The 27,316-nt window shown below is 45.9% G+C and overlaps 2 protein-coding genes across 4 annotated transcripts in view; one reads left to right on the top strand and one right to left on the bottom strand.

The window, feature by feature from the left end:
- The window catches only part of SPPL2B (signal peptide peptidase like 2B), a 49,067-nt gene extending 47,467 nt beyond the window's left edge, over positions 1 to 1,600 (bottom strand). For all 3 annotated transcript variants that reach the window (XM_066574231.1, XM_066574233.1, XM_066574234.1), the window contains exon 1: positions 1,472 to 1,600. In XM_066574231.1, the coding sequence (XP_066430328.1) occupies positions 1,472 to 1,519 (48 nt within the window). In that variant the 5' untranslated portion in view covers positions 1,520 to 1,600. The remainder of the gene's footprint in view (positions 1 to 1,471) is intronic.
- A 3,016-nt stretch (positions 1,601 to 4,616) lies between these two features.
- Positions 4,617 to 21,042, top strand: LSM7 (LSM7 homolog, U6 small nuclear RNA and mRNA degradation associated). Its single transcript, XM_066574230.1, has 4 exons — positions 4,617 to 4,761; positions 11,687 to 11,777; positions 17,623 to 17,694; positions 20,598 to 21,042. The coding sequence occupies exons 1-4, from the start codon at positions 4,756 to 4,758 to the stop codon at positions 20,738 to 20,740; spliced, it is 312 nt and encodes a 103-aa protein (XP_066430327.1). The 5' UTR covers positions 4,617 to 4,755; the 3' UTR covers positions 20,741 to 21,042.
- Positions 21,043 to 27,316: the final 6,274 nt, after the last annotated feature.

The following is a 27,316-nucleotide window of genomic DNA, read 5'->3' as shown; positions in this document are numbered from 1 at the left end:
TAGCCAGCCATGTGGACGAGATTTGTCAAAAATCTTGTCCACATGGGATGGACAATCTGTTGTGGCAAAGCTGGCATTAGCCGACGCAGCGGCACGGACTCCCCGGCCGCAGCAGGTCCATTTTTTTTTTTCAGTTGCGCTTTTCTCTATGGGAGCGTCGGTCGCAACGGAAAAGCATGCGGCCAAGCCACTGCAAAACGCACAGCTAAATGGCGCAGGGTTTTAAAGCAGCGCTTTCACGGCGGAAATCTCGTTGTTTTTTGCTGTGGCGAAACCGTGAGATTTCTGCTGCCAATAAAACCCATGTGACCCCAGACTTCGGCTGCGGTCAGACGGGCGTCAGCGCATTGACATGATGGGCGCTGCGTCTCTCTGCGCATTTTACTGCATTTTCTGTGCGCAAAAGCCGTGAGCAAAATAACCCCCGCCATGTCCCCGCTGATTGCAACGGGCAATTAAGTTAGTTAATTATATGTCATCATGTGCCATTATTGTGCGCAAATGCGCAGGGAAATAAGAGCACACTACGCATTTTCTTTTTGCGTGAACGAAAGGAGTGCACAAAAATCGCTTACGTGAACAAACCCATCGCAATCAATGGCTTCTAGTCACTGCGCAAATGTGCCCGCATAACGCAGGCCTTCGCCCCCTTCACATGAGTGCAGGTGTATCTGCATCGGCGTATTTTACTGCACTTTTGCGCACATAACTCATGTTCATTTGCGTGCGGTAAAAGGAAATACGCAAAAATTGAAACGGCTAATCAGTCTAACGAGCTCCAGACGTGTGGTTCTTCCTGCACAATTACGCAGCGTTTCACGCATCACCTTGCGTTTTTGGCGCACAGCTGCGCCCCCCATTGACTCCTACGGGGACCGTTGGTACAGCGAGGGCACGCTGCGTTTTCTGCACAGACATGCGATACGTACATGTGACGACCCCGCAGTAATCAATGTGTTCTATTCTCCACGCATTGCGTGTGCAGATACGTCCGTGTGCCGCGCAGTTAGGGCGCATACATCAGGCGAGCGCCACGTGCGAGCTCCGTCTGATAGCGATATGCGGGCGTTAATAACACGTTGATTTCAATGCGTTTATTCCCATGAGCGCGGCTGCGGGATTGAAGAACCGCGGCACGCTGACGCTATTTGTGGGCGCTTCCTCGCACGTTTATTTCCTATGGGATTTATAACCGCATCGCCCACATCCAGAACCGCAGTTTTACGGGCGCCATACCGCCAGAGCGTCTGGCCCGTGTGAACGCACCCTGACGTGAGGACTGCGGCGCACACGGGTGGCTGTGGGGCACTGGGGGTCTCTGATGGGGCACTAATGCACCCAGCCTGGCATTCGTCTGCCTCCCCCTTCATGGACGGCAGGATGGAGGCAATGTGATGAGTAATAGGAGGTGCGGGCAGCCATGACGGCGGGAGGCACAAGGACGGACACCCCAATGGGGGCCGGCACTCACCTGGCTGACTACACCTATCCATGACAGCAGGAAGATGGCAGCCTTCATGTCTCCGACCCGCTAGGACAGACACAAGCCTCCTGCCAGTCAGCTGCTCGTCAGCGCCATGCTCTGCACATGCGCAGTGAGCGCCGGCCGCCGGAGCCCGCCCAGCGCGAGTCACCTCACACGTCTCCTCAGCCGCCTGTCCGCCATGGCCGCCTCCCCCTCACTGACGGGCATGGCGGAGAGCCGGCAGGGAAACCTCTATCGTCAAATAACGCCCCCTAAAGCCCCCCTGGCATCATGGCTGCCATCCTCTTCATTATCCTGAGGTGGAGATAGGCTTTTACCTCAGCCAAGATTCAGAATGGCGCCCCTGGCAGGCCGGGCTCACACGAATGTATCGCTACAGCGTACTCTGAACGTGGAATACGCCGTATCAATCGGCTGTAGGTGGCCATGTTGACGCTCACACAACTTGCGCTAAATACAATGTAAAGCCCCAATGCACATGGATGGATTTTTGCTGTGGAATTCGCGCCCAGACGCCCGCCTCGGATTCCGCAGCAATGTCCGCCCATAGCATGCAATGTGAAATGATTCTTCCACACACGAGCGGACATCACTTGCCATTCCCGCTCGCGGAGAACGAATCGCAGCATGCTCTATTGTTGTACGAGCCTCGCACGGCCGGCTCCCATTGCAGTCATCGTCCGTACCAGGGAGATTCCGAAATGCCAATTTTGAAATCGCCGCGCATCCGCATCATTCTCTGCAGTGCGCATGTGTGGTGGCAGTCTGCCGACACATCCGCAGTGCATCCGAGGCGGGTACGTGGGGGGCACAGGGTTGGATTTCACTGCGAGATCTCGTAGCAGCCGTAACCCGGCCCGGCCATGGGCATGTGGTCAAAATGGCAGCATGTTTTGGTGCGTATTACGTGTGCATACACCCCATGATAGTGACTGGTGAGGGGCGGCGCTCAGCAGGTACGCAATGTTACTGCGCACTCGTTGCGTTCGTCTCCTGCAGCGAATTATAGCCGTCAGCCCGGCCTAAAGCTGTAGGGTACGGCCGCGGATGTCTGGCAGCCCAAACATGGCCGAACGCAGAGTGGTTTTTATACTATTATTTGCTGATCTGCATTGAGTCACTCTCAGATTTTTGCTGCGGATTCCTATCAAATAAATACATCACACTTTTCCCACTGGTCTTTATGGCCCCCTGTCCACGGGCGTTGCGATATCCTGCGGCGGGAGCCGCCGCCCGGGAGCAGGAGCCAGCTGACGGATCTCCGCGCTGAGCCTATCTGACAGGCTGACCGTGGAGAATCGTGGCAATTGCAGCATGCTGCGATTTGCCGCCCGCGAGCAGAGAATCCCTATGTTTCTCCGCTCGTGAACAGCACCGCTATGGAAAGCGTGCACTTCATTCCCCGCGGCCGGATTATCGCAGCGAGGAACGCAGTGAAAATTCGCCCATGGACAGGAGCCCTATTTGTAGTGAGAACACGCCCTTAAAGGGGTTTTCCAGGCAACGCTGGGGTTGGAACGGAAGGCCCTGCTTCCCCTGTGTAGCGGCCGGCACACGTAACTGCAGGCGCAGCTCTCAGTGACATCAATGGGACCCCAGCCTGCATTACAAGCACAGCTGCCATTGATGTCACTGAGAGCTGCGCCTGCCGTTACAAGTGCCGGCTGCTATACAGGGGGAGGAGCGGCTTCCACTCCACTGACAGCCAGCGCTGTCTGGATGGCGCCCTTAACCTTTTACTACAATCCGCAGTGAATAAAACCCATTCATTTCTATTGGGCCACTTTTTGACGCATGTATTATGAACGTGAAAAAAAAACGCAGCATGTCCTACTTTGGTGCGGTTTAGTGCAACGACATAGGCTACGGGGATTTAACATATGCAGCGAATACGCACGGTACATTTGTGTTTGCTGCGTACTGTGCTTTACGCACATGATAATACGTAGTGACAACACGCCTGCGTGAGCCCGTAGATGTAGGGAGGGCCAGGACTTGCATTGAATTGTCACACGCTGGGTGTTTGAATGGAGCCTATGGGAGCCTTCACACCAGTGTGAAAATCATGCGAGAAGCACAAATCTCACAGATATGAAACCCATTGTTTTGAATGAGTCCATTCACATTTGTGATGCTACCCTGCATGGCATTGTGTTACGATGAAAGGGGGAAAAAATCACAGCATCGCCCATTGGTTTCAATGGGGCCCGCGGCAGCAACACCAGACCCACTGCAAACAATGGGTGACAGCTGCAGCTGGGGATTCCTTCATCCCTGCAGGAATGCGAGACTTGTCACATCCAGGGGTTTCACATGGATTGCGAGGGTGATATCGGGCCATGAATCATATCGCCCTCGCCAGTGTGAACCTTTACACGTAGTGATAAATCATTGACACAGTTCGCTCGGGCGCTCTGTTTAGGCACAAAGATGACATTTATTTTTTGAAGAGGGCCGCCCAGTCGTTCCGCCGAGTGAGAACGACTGAACGATCGCTGTTTAAAGCGAATGATTAGCGAGCGAGCCAGCGCTGATTTTCATGCTTCATCATTCTGTCGTTGTCCGCATTTACACTGAAAGATTATTGCTCAAATATAAACGATCAAGCAATTTTTTGAACCATCATGGTTCTGTGTGAACACCCTTATGAGTGGTGCCATTAAAAAATAGAACTCGTCACCCCCCCCCCCCCCCCCCCCAAAAGAGAAGAAAAAAGCCCTAATATAGCTATGACAAGTTATGGCTCTTGCAATACTTGGTCCCTAAGGGGTTAACCAGCTCTTTGTATTCTATCCTGTAGGATCCCAAACACAACATCTAAGCAGCGTCTAATAACACAACTGCACAGGAGTAATAAAGCTGGGTGAAGCGCTCATGAAACAAGAGTATCAGATCCACGCAGTTTACAGGCCCAGAATGTCCGCTGACAGCCGGTCACAAGGAGACAAGTGTGTGCCGAAGAGAGGGCAAACGGCTACAGCAAAATGGCTCCCACCTGGTAATTGGGTAGTTTGACCTCTGCTGTTTGATACTGCTGGACTGTACCAAAATCTACCGATTAGGGAGTCCGACCTAATGTTAGGTTTAGGGAGAGCATAAGGTGCCTGTCTTGTTTATATATATAGACACAATAGTAAACGTTCATATAATCTGTTTAGGGACGAGAAGAAAGGACGGGACGAGAGACGAGCTAGCATGGGGGGATGTGGCGACCCCCACGAACCAGTTAAAGTAGCAAGTTCCGGTTTGGGAGCTAGAGGCGCGGGAAGATGGCGGTGAGTAGAGAGCGGTGTGTTCTCTGAGGGGGGGATTGTTGGTTTATGACGCCGCGCTGTAGTCTCCCCGTATAACGGCTGTGGCGGTGACGTACACCGGGCATTCCCCGTGCAGTGTGCCTGGCGGCGGCTCGGCTGCTCTCGCCTCCGTCTCTCCGCTCCGTTGGAATAAAACGGGTCCGTATTTCCCCATTCATTTCAAAGGGGTCGCAAAACAACGGACAGTAAATTGCGTCAGTTTGCAGCATGCTGCGGTTTGCCAGCTGCGAGCAGAGAATCGGAATGATTCTCCACTCATGGACAGGGGGGCTGCGCTCTCCATAGCAACACTATGGAAGTGTGCACTGTTCCCCACGGCCGGATTATCGCCGCGGGCAACGCAATGTAAAACCGCCCGCGGACAGGAGCCTTAAGGCCGCGGCGATACCAAACGTGTGTCTGTTTTATGATTTAGATTCTTTTATTATAAATATGGCAAAAGGGCGTTACGACATGCGGCGCTTTGATCGCTCCTGCAGTGTGTAGCATTATGTGCTGTAGCATTACATCATACTGCAGTCTGACTTTCCAAAGGCCCCTGGCCGCCATGACACCCGCACGGCTCTCTGTGAGCTCATCGCGGGGGGCTGTACGGGACGGATTTAAATGCCGCTGTCAGAATTGACAGAAGTATTTAAAAGGCTAACGACCCCGATGAGCAGCGCAATCGCTCTTCATACATAGACCGCCGATACAGGCTGTCAAAAGGTGTATTGGCGGCCCTTAAGTGGGATGTCTGAGTTGTGAGAGCTGTGGGCGACCCCCCTCCCCATGCAGTAACGACACACGGCGCTATACTCCCAGCACCCCACCCAGTTTACAGGACGTCACAGGGGCTGTAGCCAATGGCCGATCACCAAGCTCTGTTGTTGGCTGCGGCTTCGGTGGCGTCCCGTAAACCGTGTTGCATGCTGGCACGCAGCCGCCCTCACAAGATATATCCTTTATATTGGTCGGCTCTCACACAGGCGGTTTTTACAGCGTTTTAACCCGCTAAAAGACACTATTCTGAGCCTCCCTTGATTTCAATGGGGCCTCGCAGACCAGAGCTCCGACGCAGCGTTTCTAGCCCTACTTCCGCACGGTTTAGCACTTATTAATGTACTCCATCACAGTGAAGGGATACGTTTAAAAAAAAATAGTGTGAAATCGCAGTAAAAATCATGGTTTCTGAACGTAGTGTGAGAGAGGCCTTAGGCCTCGTCCACGGGCGGGTCAGATTTCACATGCAGAGCCCGCAGCGAGAACCAACCCTTCCTGCAGCCGAGGCCACATTTTCTTAACGCGTATGTGTGTGAAAGCGCCGCTCAGCTCGCTGCTGCACATGCGCAGTGGAGTGTTTGTTTTTTTTTGTTGGAATTCGCGGCTGGGGATCGGACAGCTTCCATTGACTGCCATCCATGCAGGATCCGCACTGAAATGAAGCCTGCTGCGATTCTTATAAGTCCGCATATTAAATCCGCAGGCTTTATTTCAAGCCTCACAGTTATAGACGGACTAAAATCAATATTTATTAATCCTCAATAAATCAAGGGCTGACGAGGACAGACTACAAAAAACACACAAACTATATTTTTTTTCTCGCAACTAAACACAATTCTAAAGAATTGTTGAAAGATACTTATTTAATGGAAGTTTGTTGAGATGACTGAGAATCAGCATTGATAGATTGGAATGGACGTTAATAAGTCTAACAAGCACATATGTGCATTCCTAGCCCAGTCAATTGGGAGACGTATACAAAGTAAATCTAATTACATAGTGGAACAGATATGGAGTAGCAGAGAAAAAAATAACAAAAAGCTCTCAGTTCTTGCTTATGTCAGGCCGCCTGCAGATGGGCGGAAATTCCGCGGCTGGATTTCCCGCGGAATTTCCCCCCTTGGAAGCTGCCATAAGATTGCGTTAGAAAACGCAATCCTAGGCAGACGGCTGCGTTTTGTCCGCGCCAAATCTCGTGTGGCAAACAAACCACAGCATTTTCTATTTATCTGCAGGGCTCACAGAGCCCCGCATGGAAACGTCAGTCCCGGCCGCCGACTCCGGTCTACGCATGCGCCGGCTGCCCGGAAAGCCGGCACATCAAACAGCCGCAGGTGAGTACACGCTGCTCTCTGCAGGCGCTCGGGTCAGGTCCCGCGGCGAGAATCCTCACAACCGGATCCGACCCGCCCGTCTGCAGGCGGCCTTATAAGTAGTAGTGTACTCATTGATCTTATAGATATGATAGCTCATAGGTAATAGTTGGTTCCTCAAAATGATGATTTATATATTTTTGGTTGGTTCTGGTTGGACGCGTTTCAGTGTCACATGGGGACCATTCATCAGGACCCTAAATGTAATCAGGCCAACTATATAGTACACTAATACAGACACACTCTTATGTATGATAGCAACTGCGCTGCGTAGTGGATACTGAATGGCTGTAGTTCAAACCGGGCTGGAAAGTAGCCCTAACTGTCTAATGAACACTCGATGTTCAGGGAGTGTCCCAGTTATAATGAGCATAGACCAGGAAGCTGCCAGAATAGGAGTAGCCAGTAGCCTCTATGTAAGCGATGGCACAGAAGCCTACAAGATTTGCTGTGTGCATATCAGAACCTTGCAATTGCAGATTAAAGATGGGACCTCTAAAATAAGGAGTAGCCCCTTAATCCCTGCAAGGTCTAATATCAAAGGTTTTGAGCTACCAGACAGATACTGTAAGCTTCAGTTCTACATATAGAGCATAAAAGATGAATGGAGCAAGAGATAGAGCCTCCGGCCTTGGTGCTAGACCGGCGGTTATGAAGCTCTGTCAGGGCAGCAGGGATTAAATAGCAGCCATAACCCGCCTTCCTCACATAAAACACCAATGGGAGGACAGTAGCTGTGTTGTAGAAGTGTAGGGAACCACCCACCTATCACATCAGTCACCTTCCGTTGCCTTGTCCCCCGTACATACGTAGCGAATTTATATACTCCGTCAGATCACCTCGCCACATGAAGAAAGAGATGTAGATGCCGATAGCGAGTAGTGTAGCGCTCGCGGGAAAGTATGATGCACATGCAGTAGATGCGTCTGCCGGCTAGCCAGTCCTGTGCTATAATGAGCATGCGCAAGGTATGACGGAGGGCTGCCACGTCATCAGAGGGAGTGACTGGCGCGCGAGGTACCCAGGACAGCAAGGGAGCGTCACTGAATGTCACCTGACCGGTCACATGATCGCTCCTAGAAAGTTGTATGAAAGACTGTGATGGCCTGTTTCCAAAGCATAGTAGGAGGTAGGTGAGTGACCAATAGATGAAAATCAATCTGTATATCACTATAGATCCCTCCTAGATACAGATTAGGGATTACAAACTCCCTACAATCTAAACGGAGAGTATTAGGCCTCATGTCCACAAAATCAGGCCTGCCGCGGATTCTTCATGCAGAATCCCGCAGCGGGTCCCTCCTTTCTTGTGGACATGAGGCCTAAAAGTAAGCATTACTTACCTGTCCGGACGCTGCGGATCTGCCCTCCGTCGCGGCCAGATCTTCTTTCTTCGCCCTGGCGAATATGCTTGGCACGCCGCCTGCACCGTGCACTTTTTTTTTTTTTTGAACTCCTGCTCTCCTGCACTCCTGCGCCGGAGAGCAGGAATTCAGCTGCGGGTATGCCACGGATCCGGACGGCTTCCATAGGCTTCAATAGAAGCCTGCAGGAGACCCGCACTGAAATGGAACATGCTGCGGGTGTTTTCCCGCACACGCAATCCGCGCCTCAAGGGAAAATGACATCCGCAGGTATTTAATTACGGGTGTCCAATGCATCCCTATGGGGCGCGGATCACGCGAGCGGGTGACCCGCTGCGGATCTTTCCCTGTGGACATGAGGCCTTAGAGTGGAATGGGAGTGTTGTGAATATACTCCGTATTGACACTCAGTTTGATACAAACAGGAACTATGAGCGTTGTGACAGTTCTTCTATAAACACATATACCCATGGTTCAAGATAAAGGAAACTGTAAAAAAGGAGTATAAGCAGTGATACGAATATCTGACAGCGCATACACTCGTGCTCCAATAACCATGATTATTTTAGTCCCTGGATTAGTGTCCGGGTATAAATACTCCTCTAATAGTGTGTAGATGTAGATTGATAGTATAGAGAGATGCTTAAGGCTGCATAAAACAAAAAAAAACTCAAACAGCAAAAATTCAGAATCCTCGAAGAATAGTATAGTCATAGCCGAGACTGTTCATGTGAAGATGTAATCTAGGAGTGAGTGTCTATATAAAACTACTAAAGGACAGAATCTCATTAGGTCCATTAGGAGAAACAGTATTCATACGGAAAATCCAGGAAGTCTCTTTTTGTAGGAGTCGCGGATCAATATTACCTCTACGATGAGATGTTCTTAGGACTTCTATACCCTGTATTTGCTCTGGGTTTTCAGCATGCACAGACCGCATGTGGTCCGATAGAGATGTAGACTCATTTCTCCTTATATTACCAAGGTGTCCCATGATACGTCTACAGAATTGTTGCACCGTCTTCCCGATGTAGTTTTGTGGGCATGGACCGGTCGCCATGTACACTATATTAGGCGTGCGACCAGTTGAAGCACTCGTGAAAGTATTACTTTTTGGAACAAAGGGGCACGCAACACAATTCGGGCAAGGGAAAGTACCGGATGGTTTAAGCGAATGTAGCCAGGTTTGGCTACCAGACGTTGGGTGGAGGTGACTTAACTAGATGATCTCTCAGGTTTCGTCCTCTCCTGAAAGTTATAGCAGGTTTATCGGGGAGGAGATCTCTCAAGTCCTCGTCGTTCCTCCAGATATCCCAGTAACGATGAAGTGTATCTCGTACACGACCCACACCCGTGTCGAAGGTGCCAATTATACGTGATATAGAGTTATCATCTCGATTGCAAGGAACCAAAAGGTCCGATCTATTTTGACGATATGCAAACTGTTAGGCTTCACTCACCACCTCCACTAGATAGCCTCTATCAAGAAAACGTCTCGTCAGTTTTTCGCATTCTTGCTCGAAAGTGGCCTTATCAGAGCAGTTGCGTTTGACGCACAAAAACTGCCCTTTCGGGATACCCATCGTTAAGGGCTTGGGATGGAAACTTTTCCAGTTAAGTAAGCTGTTGGTTGCTGTCGGTTTCCGAAATTAGGTGGAGACCAGCGAACCATCAGAATATTTTTGTCACCATAATATCCAAAAATGGAATAGATGTCCCGCTCATGGCTGAGCTGAATTTTAAATTTAACGAATTGGTGTTAAGTTGGTCCATAAAAGAAAGGAAAGACATCTCATCCCCGTTCCACAGAATAAAGATATCATCTATGAAATGCAACCACAATGTGATCTTATCTGACCAATTGTTTAATTCCGTAGGAAAGACCTCCAGCCCAGGTACACATTTGCATACAAAGGGGCACACGGCGTCCCCATCGCGGTGCCCCTGAGCTGGTGGAAGTACTTCAAGTCAAAAAGGAAATAGTTGTGACATAAGATGAACTCCAAGAGTTCTAACACAAACGCATTATGAGCTGACCTGAATATACTGACCCTCTCTGCTGTAGAAAAAATCTAACAGCCTCGATACCACCAGTATGCAGAATCAAGCTGTAGAGGGCCTCCACATCAATTGTGGCCAATAATGTCCCTGACTCCACCACAATGCCTTCCAGGATTCTTAACACGTCCATTGGTTCACGAACATGTGACCTTAATGATGTTACGGAAGGTCTTCGGATTTTGTCCACGTAGATGCTTACATTTTGTGTGAGGTTATTTACCCCTGAGACGATCGGCCTCCCTCTTAGGGGGCTGGTGCCTTTGTGCTCTTTAGGGAGTGCATAGAAGTTAGCTATGGTCAGGGTAGATGGATACATGAATTTAAACTCCGAGTCACTAATGAGTTTATTCTCTAGTCCTCTCACCAATAGATCGTGGAGTGATTTCAAAAAGGTCATAGTGGGATCACCACTAAGCACCCGGTAGGTGGATGTATCCTTAAGAAGTCCCATGCACATATCTATGTACTGTTCCCTCCCCATGATGACAATGTTACCCCCCCTCATCTGCTGACTTGATAATTAGTGAGTCATTAGACTCTAAAGACTTCAACGATTTCCATTCAGATCTAGATATATTGGGGGGTTTTGAGTGAGGGGGTGTGATAGACTTCAATTCTTTAGCAACCATTTTTTTCATAAATGTCCAATTCAGGACAACAAAGATTTGCCGGATTTGAAGTGTTACGGGGCTTCAGGTTGGTAAAGGGACCCTGACCAATGGGACGAGAAGATTCGGTTTCAAGGTCCTGTAAGGCAGATGCATCCTCTGGATCAAGGCCCAGGGCTGACAGGTTTTCCTTATTTTGGACAGCGAAGAATTTCTTCCATCGCATGCTTTATTTCATTTGTGGACGGCCATGTTTCCCTATGGGCGGCTTGATTTGTGGATCTTCCGCGCATCAAACCCACCCGTGGACATCGGGCGTTAGGCCTCGTGTCCACAGGGAAATTGTACTTAGCAAATCTGTGCGTGAAAAAAACCGCAAATCCACATCTCATAGGAAAGCATTGACCATCCGCAGTTAATTAAATAGCCATGGATGGTATTTTAAGTGATTTGTGGGTTTCGACATGCTCCATTTTAGTGCGGATCACGCGTGCGGGGAGCTCATAGAGCTCATAGCTCAATTGATCTTCCGCATGAAACAAAAGACCATTATAGTGCATTCGCAGCAGAAATCCGCGTGGGCCTGGTTTTCCCCGTAGACAGGAGGCCTTGGTCTTCGTTGAAGCTGTATGTTACAGTGTTGTCTGCATTTGTTTCTGGTATCTGAATATATTTTGCTGATAGATATGTGTTTTGTTTTTTTTTATTTGTAAATCAGGATAAAGAAAAGAAAAAGAAGGAAAGTATCCTCGACCTGTCCAAGTACATTGACAAGACGATTCGAGTGAAATTCCAAGGCGGTAGAGAAGGTACTGTCTACGTGTTCAGTCTTGGGGTTCATTCACATGTAGCAGAAACGCTACGGGTTTTGCACAGTGGAACATTCCCCACCATCAATGCAGGTTTTGACTTGAAATCAGCTGCATGTCTGAGATGACTTCAGCCGCCGCCGTGCTCCCCTCATCACGTCCGCATCACTTGAAGAGTCGCACTGGTGGAGGGGTGCTAACAGTGAGAAAAATTACAAGATGGGGGGGAGCGATAATAGTGACAACCCAGTCTCGCAGCAGCCCCCAATATCACAGTGACCCCCTCCCGCGGCGGCCCCCCTGAGACCCATATACTTCCCCCTTCTCCTCGTGGAAGCACCGCTCCTCCTCTGCCCAGCGCGCCCTCCAGCAGTGCTGATTACAGGTGCACACTGATGTCAGTGTGCTGCCGGGATCAGCACAGATAGCAGCGCTGCTGAGTGAATGCCGGCAGGGGAGCCGTTCCCCCTGCTGGTATTCACTATCGTAGTGAGTGGAAGGTGGCGACGCGTGCCAGCAGGGAGGGCTCTGTGGGCTGCCTCTGGCACGCATGCTGTGGGTTCGCCACTACTGCCCTATAACAACCCTGACAGTCCTTGTTGGAAGACAGTCTTCCTTGTTTTATCCCCAGGAAAACAGCTTCTAGTGAAGAACTTGTATTACCACAGCATGTAGAGCTCTGTAAGGTCGCACACACATCGCCCACGGCTCCATATGATACACAGCCTAGTTATATACATGTGGCCAAAGATCATTTGAAAGGGACACTCAAAATGTACCTTTACTGTCAGCATTTCCCTCCCCGATGGCTTCTTTCTCATTGGATTCCTCTGGATCAACATTGGGGTGGGGGAGGGGGGCTGAACTGGATGGACAGATGTCTCTTTCATCCTCACACACTGTTGTGTATTAACCCCTTAAGGACTAGGCTGTTTTGTACCTCAAGGACCAGACACTTTTTAGGGATTTTACCCATGCGGCTGCTTTACTGCCCTATTTTGTTGCCTTTAGCTACCAAAATGTATTTTACTGCATTTTTTTTCTGTGACATATAGGGCTATTCTTAAATGTTTTTCACTGCCTTTTTTTTCTGTTTTTCAGTTTTATGCTTAGAAAAAAGAATTATTTTTTTCTTCTTATATTTTTAAAATTTTTCTTTTTATTAATTTAGTATATTTATGCTAAAATAAAGTATGGCAACGGGTTCCTCTATTTGTTTCGGAGGTTTTGTATAGTATGTATGGTTTTGGTTTACAGGGCGCATACGGCGACGGTTTTGGTTGGCGACGGTTATGTATATATTGTTGTTTTATTCTGTAATTTTGTCTTACTTATGTATGTAATTATGTTTTTTACTATCTATGTCCCCCATGACGTCATATAAGACCTCTGGAGGCCATTTTTTTTTTTTTTTGACACTTTCCCACTGTAGCTGGGCATCCATAGGAGCCCCAGTTACAGGGCAAAGCAACCCCTGTAGTGACATTAGTCACTGGCAGAGCTAGCCAGGGTCTAGTATGACCCTCTAGCTCTGCTGTAGCAGGGAACCCCGGCGGTTACATGGTGGTCACATTCTATACCACAGCACAAGCATGGCTCCATGGCTCAATAGGCACTCTGCAAAGGCCCCCGGGTACCATGACAACCGCAAGGCAACCTGCGATCTGATTGCGGGGGACTGTGTAGGACTCACGAACATCGGTCGAGGCATTTAAATGCCACTGTCAAAATTGACTGCGGCATTTAATGGGTTAATAGCTCCGATGAGCGGCGCGGCTTATCTGAGTTGTTGTGGGCTGTTGTCAGCTGTAAGAAACTACCGTCATCTGCGTTGTATGGAGTGAGATCGCCCCACAATCTCCCTCCATACAGACCCTGAAGCTGCAGGGTGTAGCTACAACCTGTAGCGTTAAGTAGTTAAAATCATATGTTTAGAGAAAATTTTGAGAAGTTTACAATATTCAAGCTGTCAGCTTTTTCTCCTTGTAAGGCCCAATGTCCAGATGCGGATTTTAATTATAAAATCCGCGCGGGGCCCCTGCACCTCTTGCCGCCCATAAGGATGCATTAGCATCCGCACCGCAGTAAAAGCATGCAGATGTGTGTTTTTTTGGGGGTTTTTTTTCACACCTAATGGGATGAGCGGGCAGAGGAGAGCATCGGCTGCTTTATCCATTGGATAGCGGCGATCGCGAAAAAGTTAAAAAAAAGTAAAGTTTCACCTCCCCTCATGGATCGGATCCATGAGGGGAGGTGAAAATACTCACCTCGGGTCCTCTGCGATGTCCCGGGACCCGAAGTGCCCGTCTGCGCATGCGCGCCCGATGATTGACATCGGGCGTGTGCACAGAGGGGCTCGAGCCCCGGGAAATTTAAAATCCCTCTGCTCCTGGCTGCCATGTGTAGCCAGAAGCAGAGAGATGTCACCAGGGACATGATCACTGTTATCCAATGGATGACAGTGATCATGTAAAGTAAAAAGAAAGTGTAAAAAGTAAAAAAAAAGCTTGCATTTCATCTCCCCCCACGGATCATATCTGTGAGGAAGGATGAAATGACGTACCTAAGGCCCGGGATTTATCCGCGGACCTTACCCCAGCTTCTGCGCACGCGCCCATCGCCACATTGGCAGGCGCATGCGGAAAAGCTGTGATAATTTAAAATCTCCCTGCTCCTGGCTACAAAACTTAGCCGAGAGCCTGGAGATTTCACGGGGGCCGTGGTGAGCGGTTCCTGGTCACGTGTTCGCAGTTATCCAATGGATAATGGCGATCACCTAAAAGTAAAAAAAAAAGGTGAATGTTCATCTCCCCTCACCGATGCGATCGCGCGAGTGTGTGTGCGCGCGCGCGCGTGTGTGTTTTTATTCCGTACAAATAAGCAATGGGGCCTGGGATTTATTCAGTTGTGCCCTGCAATCCAGCGGGTGTTCCCTGCATTATGGGCCCTGTAAGTAGATTAGGGCCACAATAGGTATGTTTTTGAACACGGGACAAACGGGGGTATCCATTTTGGGGTGAATGTCTTCATTCCTATGTATATTGTACAAAAAAAAAAACAGTTTTTAAATTGATGAAATTGCCAAAAAAAAATGAAAATCGTAATTTTTTCCTTCTGCTTTGCTTAGATTTATTCAAATACAGTGGGGTCAAAATACACAGTACACCCCTAGATGAATTCGTTAAGGGGTCTAGTTTTTAAAATGGGGTCATTTGAGGGGGTTCTTTATCGTTTTGGACGCTCAATGTCTCTACAAGTGGGCGATGGGGCCTGGAATTTATTCCATTGTACCCTGAAATCCAACGGGGGCTCCTTCTATTATAGGCCTAGCCATGTGTCCTTTAAGTAGATTAGGGCCACAAGGGGTATGGTTCTGAACACGGGACAAACAGGGGAATCCATTTTGGGGTGAAAGTCTTCATTCATGTGTGTGCTGTACCAAAAAAACAGTTTTTAAAATGACCGAAAATCACATTTTTTTCCTTTTGCTTTGCTTGAATTCATTCAAAAACTGTGGGGTCAAAATGGGCAGTACACCCCTAGATAAATTCGTTAAGGGGTCTAGTTTTCAAAATGGGGTCACCTGTGGGGGTTCTCTTTGGTTTTGGCCGCTCAAGAGCTCTACAAATGTGCTATGGGGCCTAAAACGCCTTCAAGCAAAATTTATGATCTGAAAGACACTGACTGCTCCTTTCATTTTGGGCCCCGTTGTGCATCCAGACATAAGATTAGGGCCACAATGGGTATATTTCTGAACACTGGAGAAACGGGGGTATCCATTTTGGGGTATAAATCCTCATTTTTATGGGCCCTATAGGAAAACAATATGTCTTTAAAATGACATATTTGCAAAAATATGAAATTTTATTTTTTTTCTCCTCTAAATTTAATTAATTCCTGAAAAAAAACTGTGGGGTCAAAATGCTCATGAGACCCCTCAGTGAATACATTAAGGGGTGTAGTTTTTTAAAATGGGGTCATTTGTGGAAATATCTATTATTCTGACACTCATGAGCCTTTGCAAACTTGGCTTGGAGCAGGAAAACAAAGTGTTCCTCAAAATGCTGAAAAGTAATGTTAAATTTGTACGTCCTCTAAATGGTTAAAAAAAACACAAGTTTTTCAAATGTGCATTCAGAATAAAGTAAACAGATGGAAATATATATCTTATCAAAAATTTGTACAGTATGTTTGGACATATTTGAGATATTACAGTTGAAAATGTGAAAAAATGACAATTTTTTCAAAATTTTCCCAATTTTGGCGCTTTTAATAAATATACACATTATATCGGTCTCTTTTTACAACCAAAATGAAGTACAACATGTGACGAAAAAACAATGTTAGAATCACTTGGATATGTAAAGCCTTTACGGAGTTATGCTACGTTGAACGACGCATGTCAGAGTTCCAAAATTTGGCTCCGTCTCTAAGGCGCAAACAGGCTTCGTCACTAAGGGGTTAATAATTTTTGAAGGGGAAGTAAACTGGAAAATTTTGATTGCATTTTTAGGAGCTGAGCTGTTCAAAAAAACCTGCAATTATATTTTTTTTATTTTTTGTAAGCCATTCACTTTTTTAATTCTATTTGCACAATAAAAGAGAGATGTAAGTTTTATTTTACATCTACGGAGCTGTGAGAGCTTCTGAGCCACCTCGTAATTGGTGCCATATGTATATGGTGCAGGACAGAAACTACTGCCATGCTGCAATATATATAATATACTAGCTGATATACCCGGCTTCGCCCGAGTTAATTTGGTACTGGTGTTTATCTGGTGTTCACACGGAAAATTTTATGAAGTCGTCGTTAATTTAGAGATACCGAGGAAAAACATATGTTCACCATTTTGCATAGTTCTCTGCGTTACCTAGAAGACACCACCGGGAGGTAACCATGCGACGTTTCCTTTATATAAAATGACATCAGGAAGTGAGAGTATTAGATTCCATACGTAAAATTTGGACGCTAATTCTTTTGCGCTCATTCTATACGTAAAATTTGGACGCTAATTCTTTTGCGCATAGAATTGAATAATCGAGTTGGGACCCATTAACTTTTCCTATTTATGACATAATCAATGCTCGTGCCAAATTTCACGTTTCTATGACACCGGAAAGTGAGAAAATTACATTCCGTACGTAAAATTTGGACGCTAATTCTTTTGCGCATAGATTTGAATAATGGGGTTGGGACCTATTAGCTTTTCCTATTTATGACATAATCAATGCTCGTGCCAAATTTCATGTTTCTATGACACCAAGAAGTGAGAGAATTAGATTCCGTACGTAAAATTTGGACGCTAATTCTTTTGTGCTAGAATTGAATAATCGAGTTGGGACCCAATTACTTTTCCTATTTTGGAGATAATCTATGCTTGTGCCAAAATTCATGTTTCTACGACATCGGGAATCCGGAGAACTTTTAGTCAGTCAGTCCTTTCGTATATATATATATATATATATATATATATATATATATATATATATATATATATATATATATATATATATATCGTACAATACACACACACCCGTGTTAAAGGGGTTAAAGTTAATATTTTGTATCTGAACAGTGTCTGCAATTGCCTTTATGAAATACACATATAAAAACAAAAGGGATGAAGTAGATCTAAGTAGTCTGGAGGCTTGAGAATACACTAGAAGGGCGCTGGCTTCTCCTTGCTGTGGCATCTGGCGCTCGTCTCTGCTCTGCTGTAATAGTCTGGTCTGTGATAAAACTCTGCAGTTTCCAATCTGAGAACACACATCGTGGTAATAATGCAGTTTTCTTCACCTCGCCTGTGATGATCAGACTAAAAAAATATATTTTTTGCTTTTACAGCCAGTGGAGTCTTGAAGGGATTTGATCCTCTGCTGAATCTCGTATTGGATGGAACCATAGAATATATGAGGGGTGAGTGTAAACTGTTTATATAAGGTGCTGTCCATAACACATTTTAGTGTATGTTTAGCTTGTATGTTGGACGTTTATGGGGGTATAAAAGTATGCAACTTTAAACGCTTGTATGTATTATTTTTAGTTTAGTTTTGTTTTTTTTGCATATATGTTACATGCATAGTATAGGATTTCCTAATGTGGAATCTGCATAAAGATGTGAAATTTCACTTCTTTTTATTCAGCGACTTGGAAAAGATCCATACCATAAAGACTGTGGCGTGGATTTCCGTTAAAGGGATTGTCGAGGATTAGAAAAACATGGCTGCTTTCTTCCAAGCACAGTGCCACCCTTGGCCATGAGTAGTGTCTGGTATTGCAGCTCAGCTCCCATGCACTTCAATGGAGCTGAGCTGCAATATCACACACAAGCTATGAACAGGAGTGGTCCTGTTTCTGGAAGAAAGCAGTCATGTTTTGCTAATCATGGACAACCCCTTTAATAGTGCACTGCAGAGTTGACGTGTAATTGGTGTTAAAAGGAAAAAGTCGCCTCCCACCAGCGCTACCGTATAAACTAATTTGTACTGCTGGTGGGGGAGGTGACGGAGCCGGGTGAGGGTTTTATTTTCTTAAACTCACCCACTCCCCAGTTCTCACGGTGTTCCCTGCATAAGATCACATCATGCACAAATCTGACTCTTTTCAGACTGCCATAGACTTGTATGGGAGAGTGCGCACACGGTAATCGGAAGAGCGTCAGATTTTAATGCGACACAGAATCACGAGAGCAAATTAGTATAAAAAATAAATCCCCCGGCTCCCTGTCACCTCCCCTAACGGCACCATAACTTACCCATATATACTTGAGTATTAGCGGACCCAAGTATAAGCCGAGTTAATAAGTTTTACCACAAAAAATTATTGAAACTCATTGACTCGAGTATAAGCAGAGCTATACTCGAGTGTATACTAGGTGGGGGGAAAAAAACGCAATACTCACCTCCCAGCCAGCGTCTGTGTCTCCGGCGGTGCGGCAAGCTGCTTCAGTCTTCTCCCCGCTGTCATCTCCCTGGCTTGGTTTTGAAATTCCCACCGTAAGCGCTGTGTGAGGAAGCGCTGTGATTGGATCGAGCGCCAGCCAATGACAGCCATTCAGAATTACATCACTGAATGGCTGTGATTGGTTTATCGAGCGCCTGCTGTGATTGGCCAGCGCTCGATCCAATCACAGCGCTTCCTCACACAGGGCTGATTTCAAAACCAAGCCAGGGAGAGGACAGCGGGGAGAAGACTGAAGCAGGCTTGCCGCACCGCCGGGGGCAGCATCGTGTTGGGGACACAGATGCCAGCTGAGAGGTGAATATTGAGGCTTTTTATTTATTTTTTTTCTTTTTACCTCACTTTTGTACTTTTTCAGCACAATTTTTGTGCTGAAAAACTCTGCTTATACTCGAGTATATACGGTAACTTTTTAGTGTTGTAGGAGGTAACTGGGCCGATGCGGTGATAGAGAGAAGGGACTTGCTTAATTATAATGAGTTGAAATCCTGTCCCTCACAGACACTGGCTACCGCAGAACCACGTGACGTCTTGTCGGAACACAACTGGAAGTGGGGGGTCTGACAGTGGGACCCGGTAAAAATTTAAATCCCCGGATAGCCCTTTTTAGAGAAAAAAAATCCACCGTGTGAACATAGACATATTTTTCCAGGATATACAGAGATTTTATTTTTCCCAAGAATAAAGGAAGACTTCACCAATCCAAATATGTTCTAGTAATTGATTTGTCGTCATACACTAATGTGCCAAAAGTCACGGGATAGGAAATATCATGTAGGGCCTTTCTAGCCTGGTGAAGTGCAGCATCTCAACATGCATTGATTGCACAAGTTAATAAAAGACATCAGGAGAGATTTGGAGCCATGACGTCTGAACAGCAACCCACAGCTTTATGGTATTTGTAGGTGTTTGATGTCATGTGCAAGTGGACTTCACCACCACATCTCATAAATGCTCAGTTGGGTTCAAGTCGTGCGAACATGCTGGCTACTCCATTCATAGGAACTTTCCAGGATGCTCCTCGAACCAATTCTGATAACTTGGGCCCAATGGCATGGAGCATTATCCTGCTGGAATATTGTATCATTGTGAGGGTACATAAAAATCCATAAAGGGTTGTAAGGGTCACCAAGCAGAGAAACGTAGTGGGCACCAGTCAATGATGTGTTTAGAGGGCCTGGAGGACTCAACCAATGCTAGGGGAACACACCCCACACCAGTATGGAATCCCCACCAGCCTGTACAGTGACTGCTGGGGTCCATGGCTACATGGGGTCTGCACCACAGATGAGCCTGATTCAATTGGAACCGTGACCCATGAGACCACGCCAGTCCTCTAGGATTGAGAAAGCAACATTATGAGCCCAGGTTTGGCGCTGTGTCAAGTGTTGCGGTGTTAACAGAGGCGTCCTGGTCCTGCTCCCATATCCCGTGGAAGATAACGCTGCACTGACCTGCGGGATATGCATGAGGGGCCTTGTGCACTGAATGTGGATGTGATTTGTGCCCGAATTGCTTGCTTGTTCACATGGACTATTCTAGCCAGATGCCACTGGCTGCAATCATAAACCACCCGCGGACGGCTACTGTGCTGTCCACTGTGGGTGGTGATGCCTTCTGAAACAGTTTCCCAACACACATATAACAGTTCGAGGAATGTTAAACGCCCGCACAACTTCGGAAATGGAATGTCCCACCTGTCTGGTACCCACTATCACGCCTCGTACGAACTCTCAGAATTTAGGTTGCCTTGCCATGAGCGTGCCAGCCAATGTTTAACCTGGTTCCATGTTCAACAATATGTTGATGCCACAGTAATGTCAGGAAATAGTTTTAATATTCCCTTGTTGTTCCTGCAGATCCTGATGATCAGTACAAGTTAACAGAAGACACACGGCAACTTGGACTTGTTGTTTGTAGAGGGACATCTGTGGTCCTCATCTGCCCGCAGGATGGTATGGAGGCCATTCCGAATCCTTTCATTCAGCAGCAAGAAGGCTAATGTTCCTACAGGAGCCGAATACGCAGAGATTCCACTGGGATGCACCATACTTCAAGTTGAAGACATTCTTTTTCTTTTATAATGGCAGAAGTGTACGAATTTAAGCAAGTCCGGACTTGGCCTACAAGATAAATACATTGCTTTTGTTCACATATTATCCTATTTTATAATGAGGGGTTTCCTCTGTTTCCAGTCTGTTCTTAATTGGCTAATACTTTTTTTGTGAATTTGAGTATAACATGTATAATCCCTCCCTTTAAATAAATACGTACTGTTCTCAGGCTGAACGCCCATCACCCGCAGCTAAATGTGCCTGACTCCTTACTTACTCTTTAAGGCGCTGTTTACATCTGCGTTGGGGGCTCCAATAACAGATTCCATTATATTTGATGGCAAAAAATTGTGTTCTGTGAGTCAAACCGACTAACTATTTTACAATGAGGTCTGTCTGTCTGGCACAACCCAATGCTATAAGTTGTGCCAGACAGACAATGCAGCAAAATGGGCCTCATTTGGTATTTAAATTAGGTGATTTTCACTTGGCACAGATTCTATCAGGACAAGTTTAGGAATCGCCTGTCTAGATATATTTGCCCTGTGTACTAGTCTGATTACAATAATCAGTCATAGACTACAGACACACAGTGGGTCTCATTTATCAAGGCTGTCTTAGATGCTCCTACCAACAAGTCAGAGCTCGGCTTTCTTTTCTAAAGCTGTTCTGTAGGAATGAAAGCTGAGCTGTGATTGGTTGCTGTGGTATGTTCACACGTAGTGGAAATGCTGTGCATTCCATTTTCCACATCAAAGTCTGCATCGTTGGTATAGATTTTGACTCTGTTTCAGCTGCAGGTCCTGTAACGCCACTCCTCTAACCTCGGTGCACATCCCTCACCCAGCAACTGTTACTGAGCACTCCGCTGGTTGGGTGATGCATCAACTGCCACATCACCAGACCAGTAGCGGTTGCTGGGTGAGGGATGTGCGCTGCCTTGAAGGACTCCGAGGTGAGAGGAGCGACGTTACAGCCTGAAATCGGCGCTGGATCTGCAGCTGAAGCAGAGTCAAAGTCCGCACTAATTGTACAGATTTTGATGCAGCATTTCTGCGATGTGTGACTATACCCTCATACGGTTTTGATAAATGAGGCCCACTGTGTCAATTGTTTGGCTGTTTTAGATAGATCATACACAATATTAACCCTTCGCAATCCAATTTTGGATTCAGGGTTTCCTAGGGGGCTTTCTCTTTCTGCCATTATACAATGGTGCCATCTGCTGGCTAGAGCCAGTACTGCGGTATTGGACATGCTGGAGAGGCCCCTGACAGCAGAGCGGCCAGTAATATTCAGTAAGAATACCCTGCCGGACGTCTTCCGACGTCAGATAGTGGATTAGAAAGGGTTAAAAGGCACAAGTCCTGGTGAGAATAACAACTCTCTTCCACCACCACCCAACAGACAAGTTCACAAGTTTCATGGTATACCAACATTATCAAGGGTACAGGCGCTAATGAGGGTGCTTTTCAGGAGTGCGTAAAAGTTCTGGGGCCATTGCTTAGGGGCTTCTCTAACGAATGTTCTGGTCGGTGGATACTTTTGTAAGCTGTATACCACCCCTGTACTGTGTCCAGCATAAAGCTGCTGCAGCTGGTAGGTGTGTGTCACAGGGGGCGGGACAAGAAAGCGGCCTCATAAGGAGATAAGCTAGACATGTATTCTGGGGAAGCGTTTTGCATGGGACTATATATTGGAGGGAATCAAGAGAAGGCACTGAGGTTTTTACATGGGACTTGGAGAAGATGAAGACAGGAGAGTTGTATTTTTTTTACATGATATTGTATAATGGATGACTGAAAGGTAGAGAGTGCCATTTTTACAGAGACTGTGGGTGCAGATGAAGGGAGGAGGAGTGATATATTTTGCATGGGGCTGAAGGGGGAAGTATGGGTCTTCTATGTAGGAGGGGGAATGAGTTTGTTCTTTGTATAGCAGTTATTATCCAGTAATGGTGAGTTTTGACATTGAAGCAGAAATTTGCAGCAAAGTCCACCACTATTCTTTGAGAATTAAGCAAAGTATCTGACAAAATCCGCATGCACTACATGCAGAACTTGTTGCAGATTTTCCATGGACGATCCATGGATTTTACCCTTAGCTTTACAAAGAGTGAAATCAACAGTGAAAATCTGCAACAAAATAAGTAAGTATGAATATGAAAACACACTGCATGCTGCTTGTTCCATGTGGAGAATGTCCATTACATGTGGATTGTGTTTTCTAAACCCCATTCCCATGTATTGCATTCTAAGGTACTGTGGATTTGCAGTACTGAATCAGCAAGTCTGCCGCATCTGAATTCACCCTAAGGCCGCCTGCAGACGGCCGGGTCGGAGAATTCTCGCAGCGGGATCCGACCCGTGCCCCTGCAGGAACCGGTGCGGGTCTCACCTGCTCCCATGGGTCTGGCTACCGCCCAGCCGGCGCGTCCGCAGAGTCGGGGCGCCGGGAGAGGCATTTCTGAGCGGGCCTCTGCGATCCCCGCACAGAAATAGAACATGCCGCGATTTGTTTTCTGTGTGTGATTTCACGCGGAAAAATCGCGGCTGTGTGCATAGGATTGCATTTTCTAATGCAATCCTATGGCAGCGTCCATGGGCAGAAATTCTGCGGGAATTTCCCTCCGTGTGCAGGGGGCCTAAGGCTGTTTTCACACACAGCGTAAATGCTATGGCATATCCAGAGCAAGTTTTGCTGCAGAAGTTCTGCAGCATTCATAGTACAGACCAAGTCCTAGGTATGGGGGTCTGCACCTGGGAATCCCTAGTTTTCAGCAGTTAACCCCCCAATTGGGAGCTGGTTTTTGCTGCAGGAAACCCAAGACTGCTACCCCAGAAATGGTGTTGATTAAGAGACAGCTGACACAACTTGGTAAGACATACCGTAATGTACCCTACTAGGCATTCCAGAGAATTTAGATGTAGCGGAAAGGACACTTGTGTAATGCGGTACCCAAAGGTACAGACAAATATGTATTCAAGGAATAGAGATGAGGTCAGGACAGGCAGATTTCCTTTTGTAGCTGAGAAGCAGGCCAAGGGCAGGCAGAATAATTGTGGTCAATGAGCAATCCGAGGTCAAGAAAGAAGAAACTGGGAAAGCTGAATAGGACAGGCACAGATCGAAAACATGGAGATCAGACAATACTAAAGTACTTTAGCACAGTAGGAGACTAATTACTCAGCTTTCAATGGGTGAGGGTGCATTAAATAAACTCTGTCATCCCCTTCCTATCCAACCAGCCATTCCCTAGTGCACACTATTTGTGCATAGTTCTAGTCCCATTATATCTTTATTCCTTTAGGCTAACAGGATTTCTCTTGGACCCCCACAAACCTTGGTCTCTGATGGATAAGTCTGCTGCATAGACCCATCCATGAAACACTTCTATGGTGAGTTTTTTTTGTTTTTTTTTTTCTTCTTCTTTCCCTTCCCATCAGTGTGTACTCCATATAGAGTATTATAAATGTTTTTTTTATAAATTTCCTGTTATGTTGTCTTTCAATTTCATCCCAAATTACTAGTTTCCCATTTGTGGTCTCCTATTTCTGCCAGAAGTTTAATTGTAACATTCAAATATCTTATGTTCATTTTCACATTGATCTACGAGGGGCATGCATTAAAGATTTCCCCTGACCCACTTCTATTTATCGCAGTTCGTTGAAACTGCACGTGTAATGATATAAGTCTCTATAGGTTAGGGGTCAATTTGCAACTCTGAGCTGATAAGTCTTTTACAGGTGCTGAAATGGTGCAAGGTCTGATAACGGGCCTAGTAGAACGCAGAACAGTCATCAAGTTGAAAGGCCGCACACCAAGGAAGACGTCCGATGAGATGAAAGAGGTTTATGGGGAGAAATCCCCCATCATATGATGTCAAGAACTGGCATCGTCAATTACATATGGTAGGACCTCAGTGGAAACTGCTCCAATTCCAGGGCGACCCCTCTCTGCTTTCGATGAACACACCATCCAGCAAGTGGAGGCTGCCATTTTGGAAAATCGCCACGTAACCATTTGCAATCTAGCCCAAATTGTCAAGATTAGTGTGGAGTCTGTGTAAAAAAATCATCCAAGACCATTAGTGTGGAGTCTGTGTAAAAAAATCATCCAAGACCATCTTCATATGCATAAGGTATCGGCTCCCTCGGTTCCCCAGCTGCTCACACCTTTCCAGAAGCAGGAGCTCTTTTGCCGATGGGCCATGGAAACTAGGAGGACTTTTGCAACAGACTGATCACACAGGATGAAAATGATCTGAAGACTAAAATCCAGTCGATGCAATGGAAGCATCCGGACTCACCTCCTCCAAAGAAGGCACTTGCCCAACCCTCGGCAGGGAAGGTCATGCTCGCACTCTTTTGGGACCAGCACGGAGTAGTCTTGATGGATTTCCTAGCAAAGAGTGCCACCATTACTTGGGCATACTATGCTTCACTGCTGCAGAAATTGTGGGAGGCCATCAAAACCAAGAGATGTGACATGCTCACCAAAGCTGTCTGCCTTCTGCAAGACAATGCCCCCAACTCGCATGTTGCCCAGATGGAAGCACGCTGCTGTGGGTATGAAATTCTACTGCATCCCCCTTGTTCACCCGACCTCGCACCATCGGACTTCTACCTTTCTCCAAGGGCAAGCATTTTCCAGATGGTAAGACTCTGATTTCCACAACGTGGCTTTTGAAGCAATCTGTTGACTTCTACAAGCGAGGTGTTTACAGTTGCATAAAGAGATGGGAGAAGTGTGTGTCCCTAGGTGGCGAAGAACGTGTAGAGAAGAACTAATAACGAGGCTTAGTTTTGTTGCTCTCAGTCCACAGGGAGTGGGTCAGGGAAAATCTTCAACAAACGATCTTTCTCTTGTACAGTTTTTTCCATTCTCCGCAAATATTTGTTTGTCCATTTTATATACTATATATTTTATAATGTGCATATACATTTTCATTAACCCCTTAATTTTTTTTCCATTTTCATTTTTTCCTCCCCTTTTAAAAAATCATAACTCCTTTATTTATCCATCAACCTAGCTGTATGAGGGCTTGTTTTTTGCGGGCTGATTTGTATTATTCAATGGTAATATTTAATGTACCATATAATGTACTAAAGACTTTTAAAAAAATTATAAAGGCAGTAAAATGAAAAATAAAACATGAAATTTCACAATTTTTCGGTGCATCTTGCTTCTACGGCGCACAAACTGCAACAAAAATGACATGATAACTTTATGGGTCAGTACAATTACTACAATACCAAACTTGTATAATTTTTTTTTTTTTGCTGTACTACTTGCATTTTAAAATTTTTTTTTTTTTTAAGATATTTAATTTTTTTAAGTTATTTTCAACCGCCATCTTCTGCACGCAATAGCTTTTTTTATTTTTCCGTTGACATAGTTGTGCGAGGGCTCATTTTTTTGTGCGATGTCCTGTAGTTTGCGATGGTACCATTTTAGAATACATATGACTTTTTTATCACATTTTATTGTATTTTTTTTTTTTTTTGGTGACAGGATGAACAAAAAAAGCACATTTCTGGCGCTCCTTTTTTTTTCTGATGATGTTCATTGTGCGGAGTAAATAATGCATTACTTTGAAAGATCAGACCTTTATGGACGCAGCCATGCCAAATATATATTTTTGTTTTATTATTTATATTCTTTTATTATAAATATGGCAAAAGGGATTTTTTTTCCCCACTTTTATTATTTATCTATTTTTACAAATTAATAAAACCTTATTGATCTTATCTCTACTTTTTTTTTTTAGTCCCCACAAGAACTTGCGATGCTTTGATCGCTCCTGCAGTATGATGTAATGTCATAGCATTATATTACACTGCGATCGGGCAGGCAGTCTATCAAGCCACCCCACAGGCATGGCTTGATAGGCATTCTGCTAAGACATCCCTGGGGCCTTTCAGAAGTCTCCTGGCTGCCACGACACCAGCACAGCTCCCTGCGATCTTATCGCAGGGGGCTGTACGGAACCCTCGAAAATCATTCTTACTTGTATTGTTAAAAAGTACTTTCTTGCAATGTGTAGTCAGATCTGGAGAAAAAAAAGAGAATGTCATATAGGTAGATGACTACACAGCAGTCATGAAGCATATAATTAACAAATCAGGTTTGCACTTGTTCACCATCTATACTGAGAAGAAGTGACGAGGGAGCTTCAGAAACAGCCCCTTTACCAAACCGGGAATCCCTCTGCATAACCTGTGGAACAGAGAGAGTTGCAAGTCTGAGTATGTATGTCCACCTTGGCACACTTACTAATGTGGACACAGACTATTCAATTGAAACAGCAGGTGGCGCTAGTCAAACATTTTTTCTGAAATGTTCAGGGTTCTAACCACTTCTTTTTAAATGAGTGTAAATAAAAAAAAAAGCTCCACTGCAAGTATAAATGTGTTCACACACACGCAGGCCAAATAGTAATCAGGTTATTAAAAGTAATAAAAAGTGAAAATATATATAAATACTTCCAATATATTAAAAAAAGATATCAGCAAAAGAGACAT

Source organism: Eleutherodactylus coqui, chromosome 7 (genome assembly GCF_035609145.1).
Source record: "Eleutherodactylus coqui strain aEleCoq1 chromosome 7, aEleCoq1.hap1, whole genome shotgun sequence".
NCBI classification, from domain to species: Eukaryota; Metazoa; Chordata; class Amphibia; order Anura; family Eleutherodactylidae; genus Eleutherodactylus; species Eleutherodactylus coqui.
The sequence above is the reverse complement of the archived record's forward strand: the minus strand, read 5'-3'. Positions and strand labels throughout refer to the sequence as shown.

Bases quoted from the DNA above. Each gene is read 5' to 3' on its own strand.
- LSM7 (XM_066574230.1), top strand. The intron at 11,778-17,622 runs GTACTGTCTACG...TTGCTTTTACAG, and splicing joins ATTCCAAGGCGGTAGAGAAG to CCAGTGGAGTCTTGAAGGGA. The intron at 17,695-20,597 runs GTGAGTGTAAAC...TTGTTCCTGCAG, and splicing joins AACCATAGAATATATGAGGG to ATCCTGATGATCAGTACAAG.